The 21,093-nt window shown below is 50.5% G+C and overlaps 1 protein-coding gene across 1 annotated transcript; it reads right to left on the reverse strand.

The window, feature by feature from the left end:
• Positions 1–1,710: 1,710 nt before the first annotated feature.
• Positions 1,711–21,093, reverse strand: FRRS1 (ferric chelate reductase 1). The gene is made up of 16 exons (XM_087828110.1): positions 21,048–21,093; positions 17,550–17,778; positions 16,567–16,703; positions 15,532–15,626; positions 14,506–14,653; positions 12,974–13,153; positions 11,984–12,082; positions 10,193–10,340; positions 7,954–8,067; positions 6,999–7,111; positions 6,219–6,305; positions 4,890–4,987; positions 4,555–4,613; positions 3,658–3,801; positions 2,540–2,601; positions 1,711–2,461 (listed from the first exon to the last, which is right to left on the reverse strand). The coding sequence occupies exons 2-16, from the start codon at positions 17,746–17,748 to the stop codon at positions 2,369–2,371; spliced, it is 1,776 nt and encodes a 591-aa protein (XP_087684236.1). The 5' UTR covers positions 17,749–17,778; positions 21,048–21,093; the 3' UTR covers positions 1,711–2,368.

Consider the following 21,093-nt stretch of genomic DNA (forward strand, 5'->3'; position numbering starts at 1 on the left):
TTCCCAAGAAAACATTTATTTTTATTTTAGACAAGAACCCATCTTTAAGACAAACACTTACGATTCTGCTCACTGCTTGGACGACAGTGCTAAAGATATAAAGGCGTTTAGTTTAACAATCACTCCTACCGAAACAAATTTGTTTTTAAAAAAATAAACACCCGGGTTGTTTATGACAAAAGGGAAAGAAAAACTGAGAAAAATGAAGACTAGGCATTTTCAATGTGTGGATATCAGCCACTCATAAGCAGAAGAACATTAACTTGGTATTTCTGAAAAGGTTTGGTCTTTTAAGATTAAATGACAAAGGCCCCACTGGGCATCGCTACACCAATTGATGATGTATCCAAATACATCATCGGTAGAAGGAAAAGTTAAATTATCTCAGCCTGCAAATCAGCAGGTTCACGTATTCAAGAACCAAACAAACTGAGGTCCAGCTTCTCCTCCCAAGAATTTGTCCTTGGCAGATATAGGATATAATTTATCAACAGAAATGTATTAGCCTTTAAGCCCCTTATAACTGAAAACTGGAGGAAACTATCTTAGCATACATTTAATTTTCTATGTTAAAAAAACTTTTTAAACATACATTCAAAAGGAAAGTTTGGACTGTAAGTAGCCTGGTACTTATAGAATATGAAGAGAAAACGCACATTTCAACCCTAAGCTGCTTATGATAAAGTCTAATATAAGGAAGGAAAACAAACCTGCATTTCATTTCACCCAAAGACACAGGATACCAGGCTGAGGCTGTTATTTACGCCCTCAGGTTCTTGGGCCAACCGGAAACTGTAACATAATAATGGCGCCTAAAAAAGTAAAAGAGGCCTCCCCACACTTTTTGTTTTATTTTAAGAACGTCCACTTTTGCTTGTTTCCTGTGCCTAAGCCAGTTGCATTCATTTGCGACAGGGTCAGAGGATGGAAAGGGAAACATAAAGTTACTGTGATAAATAATCACAGTTACAAAACAAACAAATCGAATGTAAAAATAACAACGGACCTTAATTTCAGTTTCTAACCCATAAACCCGACCCTCCCCCACCAAAAAAAAAAAAAAGGCAGAATTTTTTCAGATAAAGATTAAGTCGGTGGGTTTTAAGGAAAATGCCATCCCAGGAGCCTCAGCCTGGAACAGGAACGAAGCCGGACTTGGTGTTACGGCGCCACCCACTGGCCGGGAGTCCCCAGAGCAGCCATGAGAGACGCGAGGTCACCGCTGGCAAGAAACACCCATTATTCTAATTCATTAGAACCCCGGGAGCTTTTGGCAGCACAGAACCACCCATGTTGCTTTATTACAAGGAAAGACAGTAACTTAGATACGTTCACAAGGACCTTATTCACTTTGAAATGCAAGTCTACAGCCTCCACGGGCTGTCGGACTCAAATCTTAATGTCAAAGCGAGGAGCAAATAAAACGCCACCTCAGCTCTGTTGCTGAATCCATGAAGGCAGTTTTTAAGCAGAAGATGCGCACTTATGTTTCATAGCTAAGAAAGAAATTATAATATTCATAATATATTTCAATGTCAACAAAACCTACAATGGGGTCAGCCCCATCTCCACCTTTACCAGGGAAGAAACGAGATACACAGAGCAAGGGGTGTATCCCCCAAACTGGACTGAGAAACGCAGTTTCCCAAAAAGCCCTAGAAAATAGCAAAATTACGGGCTGTTCCCCAAAAAATGTCTACACGCTTTGAATAATTATGAAGGCAGTGTTTATTAAAATAGAGTTCATTTTCAAATGTAATAGAATCAGCTGTTAAAGTGTGTATACATTTGGGGGGGCTCCCTATAGATACTGTCTTAAAAGAACCACAGCACTTCTGTAGCTCAAAATATACTGTTCCTTTCTTTGTTTCCAAATAGTTCTTGTTTACTTTCTTAAACGCTAACACTCTTAAAATCTCAGCATAGAAATATTTGGGGGGAGGGGGGCTGGGAGGAGGTAGAAGAGGGTAAGGGGGGTAAATGGTGATGGAAAGAGACTTGACCTGGGGTGGTGAACACACAATACAGTGACCAGTTGATGTGAAATTGTGCACCTGAAATCTGTATAATTTTGTTTACCAGCATCACCCCAATACATTCAATAAAAAGGAGAGAAAAGAGAAATATCTAAGGGTCACTTCTCCTCGACCTTCTCGCACATAAAGGCTAGACATCGCATCATAGTCCACGGGACCCTGCTGCTTGGTCACCTGAAGGCCAGAGGTCAGAATGCCTCTGTGCACACGGCCTGGTCTCCACCTGGCGTCCACGTGAGAATCCACGGCCGCGCCCCAGGCGGTCGGTACAGGCCTCGGGTCTCCTGGGCTCCACGGGAACTGTTACCTGGTGGCAACGGCGAGGCCTCTGCTCACAGCCGGTTGATAGCAGATAAGAATATGATGAGGAAAGTCACGTTCCCACAGACATACACCGCTAACACCGCCTTTTTAAAAGCGTGGCCCTGGAAGAAAAACCGACACATGGGAGAAAGAAACTACCTGTCTTGAAGGCTTTGTCAAAGAATAAAAATAGGACTTACTTCTGCCTCAGCCATGGCAAATGGCTGCATAATCTGAATTCTAGTATCATCCAGTATTTCAACTGTCAAGAACAGAAACAGACGTTGGTCAGGCGGGGGGGTGTGCAGGCGAACCCTCTCAGAACAAACCCCGACTGGCGGCGTTGGCTGGTTGTTTTCTCCCATTTCCAGCTCCCAAATATTGCAAACTTCCCAAATATTTAAGACTCTCACAAACTGGGACAAACACGTAAAATATGCTCTTTTTTCTAGTCAATACACACCATATCAAACCCCTAACAATACAAGTTTAAGTACAAATGGTCTATAAACAGCAAGCCACAGCTCGGTGGTCATCAAAAGCCCCACATACGGATTCCTATCAAGAACCAAAAACTGGCAGGACTAACCAGCTCCCCAAAGCCACCGGCTCCTAAATTCAGAACATACACACTAGACAACAATGAGGTTTTTGTTTTTCGAAGGCCACCTTTATTCAACATTTGGGGAGGGTGGCGGCTGAAATCTAGACAGGACACAAAGGACACTTAGCCCAGAATCTGAGCTAGTTGAGCATCTCACTCATTCTCTACTGATTCCTGCAGTCCTCATGGCCACAGGTCCAGCGCCCTGCCTGGGACTGAGACCAAATGGACCTCGCACTAGGCGGCTGGGCGCAGTAAGCACGTCCCCTCTGGCTCACTAAGTATGTGACGTGTAAGGCACCCTCAGTGGTAGCACACGGTCAGCTGGCCAGACGGGTAACATCTGTGGGCAGCTCTGCCCGTGTGGACTTTGGGCACCTCCACTTCCTCCATCCCAGGGGTCTCGGGTCCCGGCATTCGGGGCTCTGTGGACACCGGCCGGAGCCAGACCAGCGTGCACAGCCAAAGCTCTCACAAAGAAGACTTTCCCCCTAAAGCCCACAATCGCTCCCCTATATTTTACTCAAATTCTTACTACTAACAAATATGAACAAGAAAGGCAGGGAATTTCCACCCTTTCTACCATTGACTAATCACAACAGAAATGTTTCACAAGCTGCTATTTATAGCGAACCATTAGAATCAAGAAATAATTATATTCCCCACGTTTATATAAAAGCGATTCTACGTGACGGGGCTCCGTGAGCGGGTTACCTTTTTGAGAGAGCCGGTAAGCATGCACCTCCAGGACAATCTCGGCCCCCACGTGCCAGGCGACAAACCCAATCATCGTGTAGGTTTTCCACGGGCCGGGAAAGTTCAGTCCCGGTAAATCCATGCCCAGAAACATCGCTGCCACTACGCATATAACAAAACATACCTATATGTTTAAATGTCGTCGCCACTGAGAGGGAATTGTCTCTGTTTTCTAGTCTTATTATGAGACTAGAAAGGGTAAGATGAGAAATTACAATTATAACCTACTGATTCTTAAAAAAGAGGCGTCTAAACTTTGCAAAGAGTTTTAAGTCTGCGCTGTGGGAAGGGAGCCGAGCATGGAAACCAGTGAGGGCGGAGCTCCCCTCTCCCCCAAGAACCCCGCCGACTATGGAAATGCCCGGGGAGGAGGCCCCGGCTCAGGCAGTCCCCACACAAGGCATCAAAATCTAAAGTCAAACGCGACCTCTGCCAACCGCCCTTCCTGGGAGGCACCATCGCACGGAAGGGACCTGGAGACAAAAGGCCGGGAACCCGGCCCCAGCCCAGCGCAGCCCAGCACAGCCCAGCTGGCCGATGACCTTCAACTTGAGCTGCTAAAATGGTTGGCTGCCAGCAGAGTGTATTCTGCTTGCAGAGGCAAATGCTTTAAAAAAGTCTTACAAGGAGAGTTTTAAAGTCATTTTCAGAATCTTTTAAGTTTAAAACTGAAATAATGACTTAAATAGTCACCTCTAGAAATTACTTTCTAGATTCAATCTTTAAGGCTGATTTCTCCTCAACAACCAATTCCTCCAATTACCAATGCATCTAAAAATCATTTACGCCCAATTACAACTCACAGCGCGGACAACCAGCAATTATATATGAATGAGCGGCACCGCAGCGACTTACCTGCTATTATTCTAGCAGCTGTGCCCATCCCCCAGTGGGTCCAGTTGAACAGGTGCCTTCTGCCAAAATAAAGAAAAGCTGTCAGGATGCTTAAAAGGGCCGGATGACAATTAGCCCCCGAGAGAACAGAAAGTGTGCCATTTCCCTTATTGCCCAGGAATGACATATCCGAAGTCCATTGTCAAGCCTTTTAAGTAAATAGAATTTATCACTGAATTTTATAAAATGCAAAGTAAAAGAAAAGAAAAAAGTCAAATAAATAAAATGCAAAGTGCTTCCTCTTGAAGAGGGATTTGTTTGCGACTAACGATTCCGCAGGAGGATCGCTTGCGTACCTGGGGTGGTGTAAAGGTGGTCTCAAGGCGGCCAGGAGGGGCTGCAGGACCGCCAACGTCAGCACCAGGCAGCCGAGGTAGGGGTGGTAACCTGCGCGCTGAGCAGAGCGACATCGCGAATTAGTGCTCCCGCTCCCGCCACCGATTCAAACACCCAAGTTAGAAACGATACACATCTAAGCATCCTTCATGGTCTCCTGTAGCCTTAAACAGTGATGGTGATGGTGATGGTGATGGTGATGGTGATGTGATGATGGTGATGGTGATGGTGATGGTGATGGTGATGGTGATGGTGATGGTGATGGTGATGGTGATGGTGATGGTGATGGTGATGGTGATGGTGATGGTGATGGTGATGGTGATGTGATGATGGTGATGGTGGTGGTGGTGATGATGGTGATGATGGTGATGATGATGATGATGGTGATGGTGATGTGATGGTGATGATGGTGGTGATGGTGGTGACGACAGGCACCAATCACTGGGTGTCTACTTCATACCAGGCACATACCACACACACTTTTACGCTCCACACTTGGTTATAAATAACCCACTTTTACAAATGGGGGAACTGAGGACCAGAGAAGCCAGTAACCGTCCAAAGCCACCCCGTGTCGATGTGGTTGTGAGAGTCCATGCTCAGGCCGCTGCTTCTCCTCCGTCAGGGTGTCGGTCCACCGAGGACCAGGGCCTGTCGCGAGCACCCACCCCGACATATTGCAGCGATCGGGAGGAAAGGTCAGGAACCCCACTTTGGACACATGAAGCCTGAGAATCTCGGACAGGTGAGTTCACGCCCTGAGTACGCAGCTGAATGTAAGTCTCAAGCCAGGGGTGAGGTCTGAGCCGGAGATGAGCGTGTGGGACTAAGCCTCAGTTTCCCCATCTGTGACATGGGATTATTATAACTACTTCCTTTGAGGTTTTAAGTCTGATAATAACCGTGCAAAGCACGTAGCTGGTCACAGTGCGGGAACGCAGCGAATGGCAGGTCAGCGGTGATCGTGTTCACTAGAGACGACCACCTACGTGTGCGTGTGCCTTAAACGTCACGCTCTGAGTTTCCACCGCTCGATGGTGAGAAAGCTCACGAAGGACAGAGAGAGCATCTCTCCGTAACATTTGACACACAGCCTAAAAACACGTTCCATTACCAAGGAGTCTGCAGACACGCTCAGGCCACCCCTCACCCCCAACCGGGGGAAGGAGTCACCAGATGATTTTTAAAAAAGAGACACATGCAGAAATATCTTTTTGCCCTTCATTTGAGAACCAACAGCAGTCTCCTAGCGAATTTATAGAAAAACGCCCAGGTTAGGGTGCACTTACCCAGCTCCAGCCTCCCCGGTAGATGAAAGGCAGGGTGAAAGCGATGCAGGTGAGGGCGCAGGCGGTGAGCATGAGTGCGCGGTGCACCTGGGGGGAAGGACCGCGAGGGAGAGGGACCCGTGTCAGGGGAGTCGGCGTTACCATGGGGACGGGATCAGGGGGTGAGGGTCCCTGAGGGCGGGCCCTGATGGGCACCTGGCGCGTGACGCACAAAAGATAAGGTGTGTCCCGCTGTTCTGAGGGGCGCTGAGCGACTCGCTCAGGTTTCTATTGAGAGGCTGCCCCTCACCCCAGGCAAAGGGGCGACGTGGAAAGAAACGCTTCTCGTTTCCAGTCCCACAGGCAGAGGAGACAGGTGACCCCACTGGTGAGTTAGGGATGGCCGGGCATTGACCGGCCCGGCACCCAGAGAGCAGACGCCGGCCTGGAACCGCAGTGAGCGCCCACGACTCCTCGCTGCGCTCCCGCCTTCCTTGACCATCTGCACTCGGCGCTTAGTCACGCCGGTCAGGATCGTCTGGGCCCAAAGCCTGTGTTACGCGGGGTGCCCGCGGCCCGGGCGCGTTCGCCAGCCCAGCCTGACCCTTCCTACAGCTCGCTCTACTCCGATCTCTCTGGAGGATCCCACATCTGTTCTCAATTGGTTAGGAAGCTATTAGGCTTCCCAAACCACAACGATACCACTCACAAAAAGGGGAAAGAAACCCGCGTACTCGGCGTCTTTTCACGTCGCAACGTAAAATAGTACGGAAATCGCATTAAACTTTCCCTCCCACCTACCTGAAACCACACTGATTCACCGAAGAAAGGCCTTGACAACACCGGCTTGAAGAACCGGGCGACGATTACGCCGATGCTGACGGTCGTCATCCACGCCACCAGCATCAAGACCCCTGCGGGTGAGACGACACAACAGGTGACACCACAGACGGGTCCGGCTGTTTCCCAATGACCCGGCCAAAGGCTCAGAAAAGACAAACAGCCAGCAAAGTGCATTCAACTGACAGCATAACCTCAAAGCGCCCCGAATATCAAAGCTTTCCCTATCGCCACGGCGACTCCTGACAGCCGACGCTTCCACAGCCCTACTATGTGCGAGGCGCTGTCTCCACAGTGTTCTCCATGTACCAACCTAATTGATCTTTACAGCAATCCTGTGAAGCGGTTACAATGATTATCATTCCGGTTTTGCTGGACGGGGAAACTAAGGCACAGGCAAGTCCTGTAACCCGCCCAGAGTTACAAGGTCGGGATTTGAGCCCCGTCTGACTTGAGCAATTGTGCTCTTACCACTGTACTGATAATACAGCCTGCGGTCACCTGGGACCCTCCTCACCTCTCGCTCCAAAAGACAATGAAAAACTAATAGGTGCCCCGGCCGGGTGGCTCCGCGGGTCGGAGGGTCGTCCTGGCAACCAAAAGGCCGCAGGCTCGGTTTCCCCGTCAGGGCCCGTGCCTGGGCCGCAGGCTCCATCCCTGGTGGGGGGTGCGGGAGGCAGCCCATCAATGTTTCTATCTCTCTCTCTCCCTTTCTCTCTCTCTAAAATCAATAAAAATATATTAAAAATAAATAAATGTTAAAAAAAAAAAAAATACTGCTACCTGCAGGTGTTAATGGCCACACGGACACTTCAGAACACTCGCTGAGCCGTGTTCACCACCGCGCCCCGCCCCGCCCCGCCAGCGCCGAGTCCCGAGGCCCCGAGGCCCGGGAAATCCCTTCCACAGAGCTCACCGTGGGCCCTCAGAAGGGGCGGGGCCCGCGACGCGCCCGCGTCCCTCAGGTCATCTGTGACGGCGTGCTTTTCATAGGTGACCAGAGGCTGCTGCGAGTGCCTATAAATCCGACCTGAAATTATCAAAAGGAGGGAGAACGAAGGTGAAGAAGAATTAGTTCCCAGGAGTGAAGGAACAGAAAGGCCGCGTGAGACACGGAAGCGAAACTTCCTAAAATAATAGAAAACAAATTATCAACGGAGACGCCATTCAGATGCAAAAGCAACACAAATGCAGATGCCAGGTCACGTGGCCTCGCAGAAAAAAATTAAAGAAACAATTCAGCCGACGAGAGCGAGGGCTGGGGGCATGGAAGTCGTGCTGAGAGGCCCGTGAACCATGTTTAGTCAAAATAATCACCGTTGATACGACCACAAATGATTGAAAGTGTCAAGCACAATCCTTGAGAGAGACTATGTGTAAACCGTAATCGAGAATCCTCGATTAAACGGACAGAATTGGGCCCGTGGGGAAGACAAACACATTGTGACACCGCCATGCGGCATGTGGGAGATTGGGGCTGGGTTTGACTAAAACCAAACTCCCAGAGAAAAGTGATGCCAGCCGTTTGCGAGTGGATCATTACATTACTACTTATTATGCGCAGATCTGAACACGTGGATGTACAGAGCTGTTCCAATGAGCTCGTACCTGTGAGCACGTAAGGGAGCGAGTTCATTCATTCTGAGGATCTACCCTGCGGAAACGCTCACCTTCTACCCAAAGATGTACGTACAGGAATGTTCACAGAAACTTTTTTATGCCAAAAAAAATTGTAAACAAGCTCAGTGGCCATCATTAGGGGGATAAGTAAATAAATTATAAAAGATACATTACTTTTAGAACACAATGCGTGTCCAAAAGAATAGAAATAGTTAAGAAATTTGATATATTACAGGTATATATATGTGTGTGTGTGTATATGTGTGTGTGTGTGTGTGTGTATATATATATATATATATATATATATATATATTTACACATGAATCTTTGTCCCAAACAAAAATATGTATTAGACCACAGGCTACAAGGTGGTAATTTCCAGAAAGAAATAACTTTACAGGAAACAAGCTATCCTATCTCTCAAAAATGCAACAAAACCAAAACTTAACAACAATAAGCTAGAAAAACAAATGGTCCACCTAGATATTTATAAAACTGCTTTTCTAAATAACCCTTGGGTTAAACAGGAAGCCAAATTAAATCACAAGCCTTCTTGAAAATGAGTGAAAGGAAGATACTTCGGATCAAAGCCCACGTGATGCAATCAAGGTTCTATTCAGAAGCTTTTATCTCTAAAAGCATTTCTTAAAAAAAAAATAATAATAAGGCTTAAAGCACTGAAGTAGTCATTTCACTCAAGATGCATTTAAACCAACAACACATAACCTGGGAGATCAGAAAGAGGAACTGATTAAAAACAAAGGTAGAAATAAACAAACGAGTAAGTCTGAGTCTAAAACTCAGAAAAATCAAGTCGGCAAAAAGCCAATAAAATCGACTGAGTTTTTGACAAGTCTGACCACAAGATAAAAAAAAAAATCACAAACAATATTAGAAATGAAAGGGGAGACATAGCTGCCAACCCAGAAGATAGTCTTTAAAATTACATGAAAATGCTACAGATGCTACTTAAGTCAGCTAAAAATATTTCGAAATCTAAATAAAATGGATGAATTTTGGGGAAAATCCAGAATTACAAAAATTGATCAAAGAAGTAGCAGTAACTCAGATCCCAGGGGAAAGATTTGCTTTCAGCAGGTTATCCCACCGGAGCCAGTATCTCCGGCAACACCCCAAAGTCACTGCCTCCAGCGTCCCTGCGTGGGCTCTGCCCCTGTCACTGGGCTCGGGGAGGCCCGAAGGTGCGGCTTCTTACCGAGTATTTATAGTTCTCCCTGGTCCAAATGCTGTTTACCAGCCAGAAATCACTCTTATCGTGAGCATGTAGCCTCATAACATAGCCGACTCTACCTTTACCTAGTTTCCAGGGAAGCAACCAAGGTTGACCTTTGAAGGTCAACCAAGGTCAAATGGAAGGCAAAAATGGAAAACGGTTTCGATAACTCTTTAGCCACACGTGTATATAGCTTAAAAATGAGCAGTTACAGTCGTCTCTCACAAAAGGGTGGGGGAAGGAAGAACAGAGAGAAGAAACTATATTGAAAAGGTGGTTTTTATCATTACTCAGTACTGACCATCACTAGCTGCACCAGTTGCCAGGAATATGTAGTAGCTTGTGTTCAGATCAAATCTGTTCTTCACCCCAGGAAGGGTGATGTTTCTTCTGAAAGAACATTGCATAACACCGTCCTCCAGCCTCCAGGCCATGTCCTCGAGCGTGTCCTACAAACACACACAGGGGCCTCCTCAGCGCCTTCCAAAGGTTTGCTAAAAACAAGATGTGATCAGAATCCTTCCCCATCAGTTTCCTCTCTCGAAGGCCCTCGGTGCGTGCTTTGCCTGCACTGCCATTGTTTCTCCGCTCCCCCTTTGAAGGGTCCGGCCAACGTCGTCTCCCAGTTTATTTGTGTTTATCCCACTTGGCAAAAACATTATTTTTACTTTGAGTCCAAACCCCACAATTCCTCTCCCCAGGTGAGAAACTTGGGCAGATGTCAAACTCCATCTGGCCGCTCACACACACAAGCGAAAACATTAAAGAAACAATATAATTAGCAAGTAAAACCCCAGTGGCCACAACGCACCGGGAGGCCTCGGAGACGTTCCAGCCCAGCTGAGGGAGTCAAACCCGGGCAAGCTGAGCAGAGAACAGGCCACCTCATCGGGCGGCAGCTCCTGGTCGCTCGGAGCTCGTGTGCTGGTCAGCTGCCCTGAGAGGAACTTCCTACCCGCATAGGCCACCTTGGCACAGACGCGGGCAAGGGCCACCGAGGACAACTAACTGCCCAGAAATGCTCCTCTTTGTCACTGGTCAAGAAACTCTTTGTAGCCTGGCCAGTGTGGCTCAGCGGTTGGGCATTGACCTCTGAACCAGGAGGTCGCGGTTCGATTCCCGGTGAGGCCCACGCGCGGGTTTCGGGCTCCATCCCCAGCGGGGGGCCTGCAGGAGGCAGCCGGTCAATGACTCTCTCATCACTGACATTTCTATCTCTCTCCCTCTCCCTTCCTCTCTCTGAAATCCATAAAAATGTATTTTAAAAAAAGAAGAAAGTCTTTGTGTCACTAACATAAACCTCTTCTTAAAAACCCGTCTGTAAGCTGTTGAAAAGGGTCGATGCTTTGACCTTCTCAACAAACCACAAAGCGTTTTTCTGTAAGAGGCGATCAAAAAGATTTAAGGGACAGGCAGGAACTCATCTTCTCCTGCGAGAGAAGGCGTCTTGTGCTCCCTAAGGCGCAGAAAGGGGGCCTGCTGGCCGGGGGCGGAGCTGCGGTTAGGAAGGCGGACAGGCCCAGAGGCGCGTGGGCAGCGCAGTGACCCGGTCAGTAAAACCGCACGAGTGCTGGGGATCTGCTCCCAGAGCCCGCGGCAGTGCTCTCGCTGCAGAAATAGGCCGAGCCTGAGAGATGGAGATGCCACCTGGGTGACTCCAGTCAGCATGTCACTGTCTGTGTATCAAAACACCACGGCGCACGCCTTCAATATATAAAATAAAATATAAAATAAATAAAATAAAATAAAATATAAAATAAATAAAATAAAATAAAATATAAAATAAAAATATAATAAAATATAAAATAAAATAATAAAATAAAATAAAGTAAAATATAAAATATAAAATATAAAATAAAATGAAATAAAATAAAATAAAATATAAAATAAAATAAAATATAAAATAAAATAATAAAATAAAATAATAAAATGAAGTGCAGGAAAGTTTTCCCCAGAGTCTCATAGGACAGGAGCCTGGTGGCCAGGCCCCTGCTCAGCCTCTGCTACTACCGGCGGGTTCGAGGCGACCTTGCCGCACAGACCCCAGGTGGACAGGCAAGGTGGGCAGAGGTTCCCCAACTTTCACACCTACCCGGGAGTCCAGCGCGGGGTGGCTCCGCCCGGTCAGGTAGGAGGGGCGAATGTGCACCGTCTGGTCCTCACGGATGCACAGGTAAGCATCGTCGTCGCCCTGGGGGACAGCGGCAAAGGAAGAAAACTTAAAGGAATTTCAACATTTTATTTTTTTTAAGTCCTTAATAAAAATCAAATAGTATTTGATATTTTTAAAACATAATTTAATGGCAGTCTTAAATGATACTACGGATTCTAGAGAACTGGCTGTCTGATTTATTAATCAAAATGATTGTTATACTACGAAAGCAACACAATTTCAGTATTAAAACAGGCTAAAGTAGACACATGTTTATCTGGCCATAAACCCGTCCCCAACTGAACACCACTCTTGATGTTTTCATGGATGTTCATCCAAATCTATTTGTATTTATACCTATGTTTTCTCTCCAAATAGAAAACCATTTGCTGATCTCTGGTTTAAACAAACAACGTGTGCTTCCTAGAATGTCCGTCATCCATGAGCCATAAGAATTATTTTCTATACACCTCAGAAGTCAACCTATAAACACTCACACACTCGGAAAGAGAGACAGAGAGAGAGACAGACGGACCAAGTGGCAGCTGCAGGTGAAGGGCTTACAGGTGTTAGTTGTATTCTTTCAACTTCCATGTAAATTTAAAACTTTTCAAAATAAAAAGTTGGGGGTGGGGGTGGGAGGAAGAAGGACCCGAGGGGCGAATAAATTCCCCTGAACACCGGGGGCGACGGGGGCCGTGACCAGTGACACAGTCCACAGGTGGCCCGGGACAGCCGCTGACGGGAAGCAAGAAACGGGTCGCGGCCGGGGCCCGAAGCCGCTTGGCCGAGACGCTGCTCTAAGGCCCCTGCCGGCCCCAAGCGCCATCGTTCGACTCCGGGACAAACAGCCGAACCTCGGTGGCCTGGGACTCCCCCCGGCGACGGGTTTCACTGCCGCGTGCGCGCGTGACCGTGACCGGTACCCACCATCCACCTGTCGTGGGACAGCGCGAACGACAGGTAGCCCTTGCCGGGGCCGCTCATCTCCACCAGCACGGCCGGGCCGTCTCGCCTGAAGGACAGAAAGAGGCAGGGGCGCTGCTCCGGGGCGCAGGCCGCAGGGCTCCGCACGCACAACTTGCGGCTCCCACAGTCTGAGGCGCTGAACTGGAAAATGACGGGGGGGGGGGTCTTAATTATCCAACAAGCAGGTCATCCCCAAAGACAGAGGAGCCCTCCCCCAGGCACAGGTTGTCACCAGGCCACCTTTTCATCACAGGATTCAATAAGGGTTCAGAAGACTCGTCCCGAATTAGAAACGACCTGGCAGTGGTTTCAGGTCGTGAACTTTTAAACTTAATTAGTTTTAATTAAAATTTGGAAGGCAGGTTAGCTGGACTGTAATTGTGCGCGATTATTAAATTCCCTTGAACAAAGAGAATATTTCACATGAGTGACGTTCCCCAGCAAAGTCTCCGGAAAATTCCGAGACACTGCTCAGGGAATATTTACGTCCACGCTGACGTTCTTGCCCAGAGGGTCTCCTCGAGCTTTCAGAGGTGGAATTTTAAAACAGCAACCACGCAAAACCTCCGCAAATGTTTGTGCTTAGATCCTGGGCTCTGCGTCGAGCATTCGGTTCGAATTTGGTATTAAAATAATAGAAGAGCCCTGGCCGGCGTGGCTCAGTGGCTGAGCAGTGTCCCAGGCACCGAGAGGTCGCGCGCAAAGCAGACGAGGCAGGATTGGGGCCCTGGCGTCTGTTCCTTCGGCTCTAGCACCCCGCTTGGAGGCAGCGTTCATCACACCCCCTCCCGGAACGAGAAGCCTCATTTATCGGAGCTGCCTTCGGTCAGACCCTCTGCCTAACGCGCGCTCCCCTCGGCGAGACGCGTTTTCCCGCCCGTAATTCTCGGAACCCGGGGCCTGCAGGGGATCCCAGCGGGTGAGCTGGCGGAGTCTCCGAGCTCCAGGGCCGAGAACCCCCCGGGACTCGGTGGCCTTCGTGCAACGAAATCCAAGAGCTACGCCGCTGCTTCCAGACTGTGCTCCAAATCCCGCCCGAATGCAGCTTAAGCTTTAAGCTCCCACCCCACACGTTTGATGTTTGGGGGTAGAAAGAAAAGGGAGAGAGAAAGGAAAGGAAAGGAGAGGAGAGGGAGGGAGGGAGGGGGGAGAGGGGGAGGGGAAAGGGACAGGGACAGAGTTCGTTGCTGCCAGTCCACCAATTTTCGGAGAAAAAGTGCCCACTGCCGGCACAGCTGTGTGTCAGTGTCGTGACCACGCCTGGAACGTGCAGGGTCTCGCACGCGCTTTATTCTGACCCGCAGGTCGCAGGGTTGCAGTGAAGGCTCCCTCAGTTCCCGCTGAGATCCCGAAACCAAAACACAGCCCCCACTGCTCAGCGCGGCTACTTCTCCCCTGCGTCCCGCGTCCCCGTCGCCTAGCTCGGGCCCAACCATTCCCGAGGAAGCTGCCCTTTGAGGCTGCACCTGGTGGAACCACGAGAGGCCACTTACTGGTCCGGTTAAGTGGGAGACGGGAGGTGAGGTTGACGCAGGCGCCAGCGTAGCTTCGGGTGTCGAAAAAGGAGGTGCTTTCGGCTGTGAGATGACAGGACTAGGAATCTTCACCCAGTAGGTTTTATACTTCTCGACAACCGTGGCCCTGGAATGTCGAACCGGGGAGGTTAGCGGAGCCCCGACGGCGGCCCAGCACCATCAGACCCAGACGGTAAAGGGAAAAAGGAATGCCGTGGGGACACGCGACAGAGGAGGGCCACGAATTCCCCGGCTTGCAGACTACACAGGTAAAGACGATGCTACACTCGTCCCACGGGGCTGTCAGAGGGCGCGTGCAGCAGCCGCCAGAGCTAGGAGCACGAGGCTGCAGGAGCAACCCAACCGTCAGCTGTGAGTGGGGTGACACCCCCCCACGCCACGCCACGCCACGCCACGCCATGCCACGCCATGCCACGCCACGCCACACACAGGTGCCAAGCCGTGTGGCTGTGTGCCGGGCCTTCCGCACACGGTGGAGACAGGTCAGGGGGGCAGTTCTACCCTGAACATGCGCGTCCACCACACCACTCAGGACCCCCTCATTGCCCGACACGATGGCTCCTAGGAGTAGGGGGCAGGTCTCCTACCATCTAATCTGCAATCTGTAACACTACAGAAAAAGTCATCCAAACTTCAGGGCTGGTATTTTTGTCCCCCCATATTCTCACACCAAATCTGTAAAAGTCTTAGCCCAACACGGGACAGACGCAAGGAGTACTGAGGGCTCCGGTTAGCGGCAAAGCTTCATTCACTCAACAAATGCCTAATAAACCCGTTGGGAGGCGGGCCCTGCGCTGGCTGCTGGGTGTAGGCCGGCGGAAAAACAAACAAGCAGCAGGACTGCCTGCGACGCGAGGCGCTGTGACCACTGCCCCAAACCGCTCCTCGCGGGCGGCTGTCCTTCAGGGAGCGTGAGAAACGACACCGGCCATCCCCGCGTCGGGTACACGGGTTACGGAGCTGCTGCGTCTCGTCCGTACTCACAGAAACCGGATGTGACTCGGGGCGCTGCTCGGGGCGTCCCAGAAGACTTTAATTTCTGTTTTCTTGTGCGCGTTTGTGTGGCTCACGGCCGATCCCTGAAAGAAATGGGAAAGACCTACCCGCCAGCCGCTCGCGAGCTCAGGGCGGCTGGAGCTAGTCGTGATCACACCTGAGTCATTCCTTCCTCCTGAACGGCCTTATTTCCCACTTCCATTCACCCCGCGAATCCTACTCACCCTTTGGGCCCAGCTTTGGGTCAGCTCCTCCCAGGAGCCCTCTCTCCATTCCCTCGAGCCGGGTGCGGCACCCCAGGCATGCCCCCCCACCCGTGGGTGCTTCCACCCTGCATCTTCACATTGTTCTGCTCACGTGCCTGCCCCGCATCCGTGCTCTACCCATGTGCTACATGCCACGCGTCCACACGCCGAACTCAGGTCTAAGGCTATGAGCTCTTCAGGAGCCAGGAGGAAGCCTTGGCCCTGGCGGGCGTGGCTCAGCCGGTTGAGCAGCCGTCTGGGCACCTGAAGGTTCGATTTCCCGTCAGGGCCTGATCCCCAGCAGGGGGCGAGCAAGAGGCAGCCGATGACGTTAAACTCTCACCTCAGTGTTTCTCTCTCCCTCTCACTTCCTCTCTCTCTAAAAAATCATTTAAAAAAACATATTTAAAAAAAAAATAGTTATGTCTTGTTCATCCCCGTATCCCTCGTACCCAGGACGTTCCTGGTGTAATAAATGCTTACCTCTCTAGAACTCTACCTTCCACATTTACACCACCCGAAAACCAATAAAATAAGAGTCAATATTATATAAAATATCAAGAGCTATACACTCTTCAAGCTACTGCCCTCCCTTTCTTAAGACGCTGATGTATAAAAATATATTGCCGGTAGTAAAATTAAGGGGGGACAGATGGGTCTCTGTGAATCTGTTTAGACACCTGCAGTACGCGGGTGATCTCGTTTATCTTGCAAACGCCGCCCTGTTGTGAGGAGACCCGGGAAACGTACGGAAACCGGTTCCCAACGAGGCACAAACCTGTTTATCTCCACAAGTCAGAAGCTGGGACACCCGACTGTCATTCAGCGTGAAGGAGCCGACGGGGGGGCCGTTCACGTCCTCGGCATCACGGGCCTCTAGGAGGAAGCCTTTAAATTCCGGCCCCGACAGAGTAACTGAGAAACAGACAGAGGCACAGGGGAGGGGAGTTAGCAGAACCCCCACGGGAAACTGTTCAGGGGAGGCGCGTGGGACGTGGAATCCCGTGGTCACAGCCACGCTGCCCCGGAGAGGACACAGCAGAAATCGTCCCCCAGACCAAGTTCCAAACTGGGTTCCACGGGACGCTGATCCCGAGATGCGACCGGCATCCCCGTGGGAAAAGGTAGGCGACGGTCAGGCCCTGCGGCCAGACTCGTTTGGAAAACGCCGGATGAAAGTAAACACTCGTTTCTTTCCTGTAACCCTCGCAGTCCTGCCGGGCGGCATGAGACTCCAAGGCTATCGCTGAACACGTAACACGGAGCCTGTTAGCAGTTTGCATTTCTAGAGTTGCAGAAAATGGAGTCTGCAAGGCGCTATTCTAGACGCACCTTTAACAGCCAGCCTGCGCCTTGCGGAACGACCGAGGCACCGTGAGGTCACGTTTACCAAGAAGGTCAGGGAAAGGGGGAGAAAAGGTAAAGGTTTATTATGTCTTAAGCCAGATAAAATAAACTGTATTTGCCCTTCCTGGTGAGACAGTAGTATTGTTAATGAAGACGTTAAATATGATAAAAGCGTATTTTAGAACCTGTCCTGAGCGGGGGGGGGGGGGGGGGGGGGGCACGTTACCCGAGCCACAGAGTCACCCGCAGCAGCTAAACGCAAAATCGGGAGGCGCGGGTTAGGGTGATGGCGTCTTACCAAGATCCACGGTGAAGGGATTCCCCTGAAACTGAGAAACTCCAGTGGTAATAAAAATTCGATGTACACGAAAAGGACGAAACCCAAAACGTAAACCGCGAAGCCCAGCGAGGTACCTTCGATCCGGTCCCCCGGCGAGAACGTCGTCTGAGTCGCGGAAATGCGGTGAACGGGAGGATCGGGGCGGGCGTCGTGGTTGTGCTTAGGCGTCATGTCCTGGCAGGACACCGCCACTCTCCCGTCGGGGTAAGCAGCCACCCAACGGACGTGCAACAGGAGCAGGAAGGCACCGAGGGCGAGTCCGGGGGCCGCCATCTCCAAAGCAAGGTTAAAGCGCCTTATTTTCTGATGTAATGAAAATGAAAGATGTGAGCTTCCGCACCACAGGGCAGTAATTCTAGAGAACTACTTGCTTTCAAGAATTGGCTAACCACCCGGCCGGTTGTTCAGTGGTTAGAGCGTCGGCCGACGGACTGAAGGGTCCCGGGTTCGATTCCGGCCACGGGCACTCCTGGCCCCAGTCGGGCAAGTGCAGGAGGCAACCAACCAATATTTCTCCCCCTCCCTCTCTCTCTCCCCCCCTCACTTCTACTCTCTCTGAAAAGCAACGTAAAAAAATGTCCTCAGGTGACGATTAAAAAATAATAATAATAAAAATAACCAGCTAACCAAAGTCTCAGAAAACGTAATACAGTAGAAGGGAGATGCTGCTGACGTCTGGCCGGGGCTGGAATCCCAGCTCCACCACCCGAAGGCCCTGAAAGCCTCGGCCCCGCTTCCTCTCGGGTCGGCTTCAACTCAACCGCACGTCCTTTCACGCTGACCGGGTCCCTTCCCGGGACATCTCAGCGTGAGACCCTAAATCTGACGCCAACATTCGTGTCCTGTTCATGCGACATCATGGCCCCCTCCGTGGACAGGGCAGGACGTGGAAGGGGAGCGAGTCCGGGGGGGACCCACGTCTCACGGTGATCGGTGTGAGTGGGGGGCCAGCGGCGACCAAAGCTGACGTCTACATTCGCCGGATTCAGGATGTCGAGCCCGCCGGCCGGGCCGGGAAGCAAGGCCGAGGCTCCTTTCCTGGAAGCAGAGCTGCTGAAAGCAGGGAGGTTCGACTCCCAGACTGCGACTGCGCTCGGCAGAGCACTGCAAGGGGCCGATACATTGTAGCTGCCTTTACTTGCTGTCGCTACTAAGTTCCCACATCCCCAGCGGGCTGATGTCACCTGAACACTGCTGTGGTCAGACACCTGGAATTTTCAAGTCGTGTTTCCTTCGGCCTCGAGTAATTTGTTCAAGCCTTCTCAAATAGTTCAGAAAAACTTGCTCCCCGGTTTTCCGGCGATTTATCTTGACCTTCATAGAAAACTTCCGTATCAAGAATCGAATTGAGTTTGATCGCTGAAGCTCAAATGACAGGGAAACTGAAAAACAGGTCAGTGTTTCCACTTCCCCCGACGGAAATGTTTCCAGCTCCATTGTCACAGTGGGAAGCGAAGGGAAAGATGTTTTTTTTTTAAATTAATAACTGGATTTGTCAGGGCGGAAAAATAATGTTCCTTCTGCCCTTCGAAGTTCTTCCAGCTGGACTAATAATGAAATTAACAGGAGACGGGTTCGCAGGAGGAAGACAAATTAAACTGCTGTACACACGGGAGAGATCCAGGGGCGCTGGGTAGCCGGTCATTTTGGTGGAAGCCGTCACCCTAAATACCAGCTAAAGACAAAAGACCTGCCCTGAGCCTGTCCATTGTCCTTCTGCACCTACAACAGCATGCCTGGGAATGTCAGAGTGACCCCCCTTTTTCCAGACCCCTCAGGGCACAGCCTCCCACAGGTCAGACCGAGGAACCCCTCACTGTTACCTTGTTCTCTGTGTCCTGGGGACAAAAGGGGGCCACACGCGAACCTGACAAGCTCAGGGGAGGCCTGCGTGGTGGCCTTGCAAACCCAGAGGCCTAAAGTAACCACAGAGGATGGTCAGAAATTAAAACTTTTTAACTAAAAGCAGTTTATGGCAGTTACTCGTGTCCTAGGCTGGTGTCTTCCCTCACAAAGGTCAGTCTTTACCAGGACAGGGCCTGTCTATGGTCTTTTGCGTCAACATAACATTCTTTTGGAAGGTCAAGGCCAATTCCCTTTTCCTGACCCCTCGGGGCATGACCAACGCACTGGGGCAGAGACCACAAATCCTCATTGCTATTTTTTTCATGTTAATTGCTGACTACTAACTATCCCGCACCCACCGGTGTAAAAGATGTATCACTTCGCTTTTTACCGAATCCCAGAGGCTTTCCCCCGCCTCCCTAATCCACCACCTGTGGGCTCCATGTAACCCCCCTTACGTCTCCTCCTTGGATTTAAACGTACAAAATAAACTGCAAAACTGCCGTCCTCTGGAGCATTTTCTCAAATCTGTTGAGAATCTGCTTCCCGGCAACTGTCAGTTCGGCTCAAATAAACTCATAAAATTTCTTTACAGGTTTGCATGTGTCGACTATCTAAAATGCCATCAACTGCTGTGCCCTGTGAGACAGTGAACAGTGTGGGCGAAGAAATCACAGATTCGGGCTGAACCCAGCCGGCCACCCCCCCTCCCTGAAACCTCCGCTCAGTGCCCACCACAAGCAGGTCTTCCGTTGAAGGTCGACCTGAAGTCTCCCCTAATCCCACCAGCCCGATGGAACCACCCTCTTCTCAGAGACCCCCCCTGCCCCCCCAAAATGCTTTGCTTTTTGCCAATAAAGAATCTTCTCCCACTTTTCTCCCACAACCGGCAATGTGTCTTGGTGGCTTTGGGCAAGTTCCTGGAGGCGGCAAATGTATCCTGCACCGATCCCATTTCACAACCGCCAGCAGACCGCCGGGAAGCAGCGCTGCAGCGACTGGTAGAGCTCACCACAGACCGTCCGCAAAAGCCTGGCTCGTGCGGTCGATCCAACCGGCCAAATTTTACTCCCCCCCCCCCCCCCCCCGCACTACCCAAGCGCAGTCCTTGCGTCTCTCCGCTTTTTTTTTAATTCAGAGGGAATAGAAATAAAGAAATACTCCCGACAACTCATTTACAAATTGAAAAACTCCCACTGCCCCAGGGCAGCACGTCAGGGCGCAGAAAAATCAAGGGCGGAGGTTCAGCCTGGCACCCAGGAGGCCCCGGGAAAGTCGGAAGGCACACCAGGGGCGGGGGCGGGGGGAAGCCAAAAGTGCTACGTTAAAAGACTCTCTAAAAAGCGAGGCTCTAAGGCACCTTCGCACAGGTAATTATGTCATTAGGTGTAAATATAAAGGAGAGTTCCCGTCGTTTAAAATCAAAAGAGAAAAATTAAAAAGTGCATGAAAAAAGCCGCTGCCTTTTAGAATCCCAAACACGGTTCTACCCAGAGTCGCCCTTTCCTGGGGATCAAAGCTCGTTAGTCAGAGTCACGGGGACACGTTTTAACCGAGCTCATCAGGGAGCCCTCGGGAGCTCAGCGCAAGCTCCAGGCACAGCCTGTTCGTAGGGCACCCGGCCCAGGTCCCCCTGCCCCCGGCCGCCCGGCACTGTCACCTCGCTGCACCGAGTTTGCAAACGCTTTGCAAAGAGCTGGGACTGGAGCGAGTAAAGAGACACTTACCTTGAGAGGCCGGGCGGCCGGCCGGCTTCCGGCTCTGCTACAGCTC

This window comes from Miniopterus natalensis, chromosome 19 (genome assembly GCF_054644295.1).
Source record: "Miniopterus natalensis isolate mMinNat1 chromosome 19, mMinNat1.hap1, whole genome shotgun sequence".
Classification (NCBI taxonomy): Eukaryota; Metazoa; Chordata; class Mammalia; order Chiroptera; family Miniopteridae; genus Miniopterus; species Miniopterus natalensis.

What these genes read in the sequence shown, in the direction of transcription:
- FRRS1 (XM_087828110.1), bottom strand. Translation starts at nt 17,748, where the DNA reads ATGGCGGCCCCCGGACTCGCCCTCGGTGCCTTCCTGCTCCTGTTGCAC. An exon ending in AGCTGCTAGAATAATAGCAG is followed by an intron (nt 3,802 to 4,554) that starts GTAAGTCGCTGC and finishes TTATATGCGTAG; the next exon opens with TGGCAGCGATGTTTCTGGGC. An exon ending in TTGCCATGGCTGAGGCAGAA is followed by an intron (nt 2,462 to 2,539) that starts GTAAGTCCTATT and finishes TTTTTCTTCCAG; the next exon opens with GGCCACGCTTTTAAAAAGGC.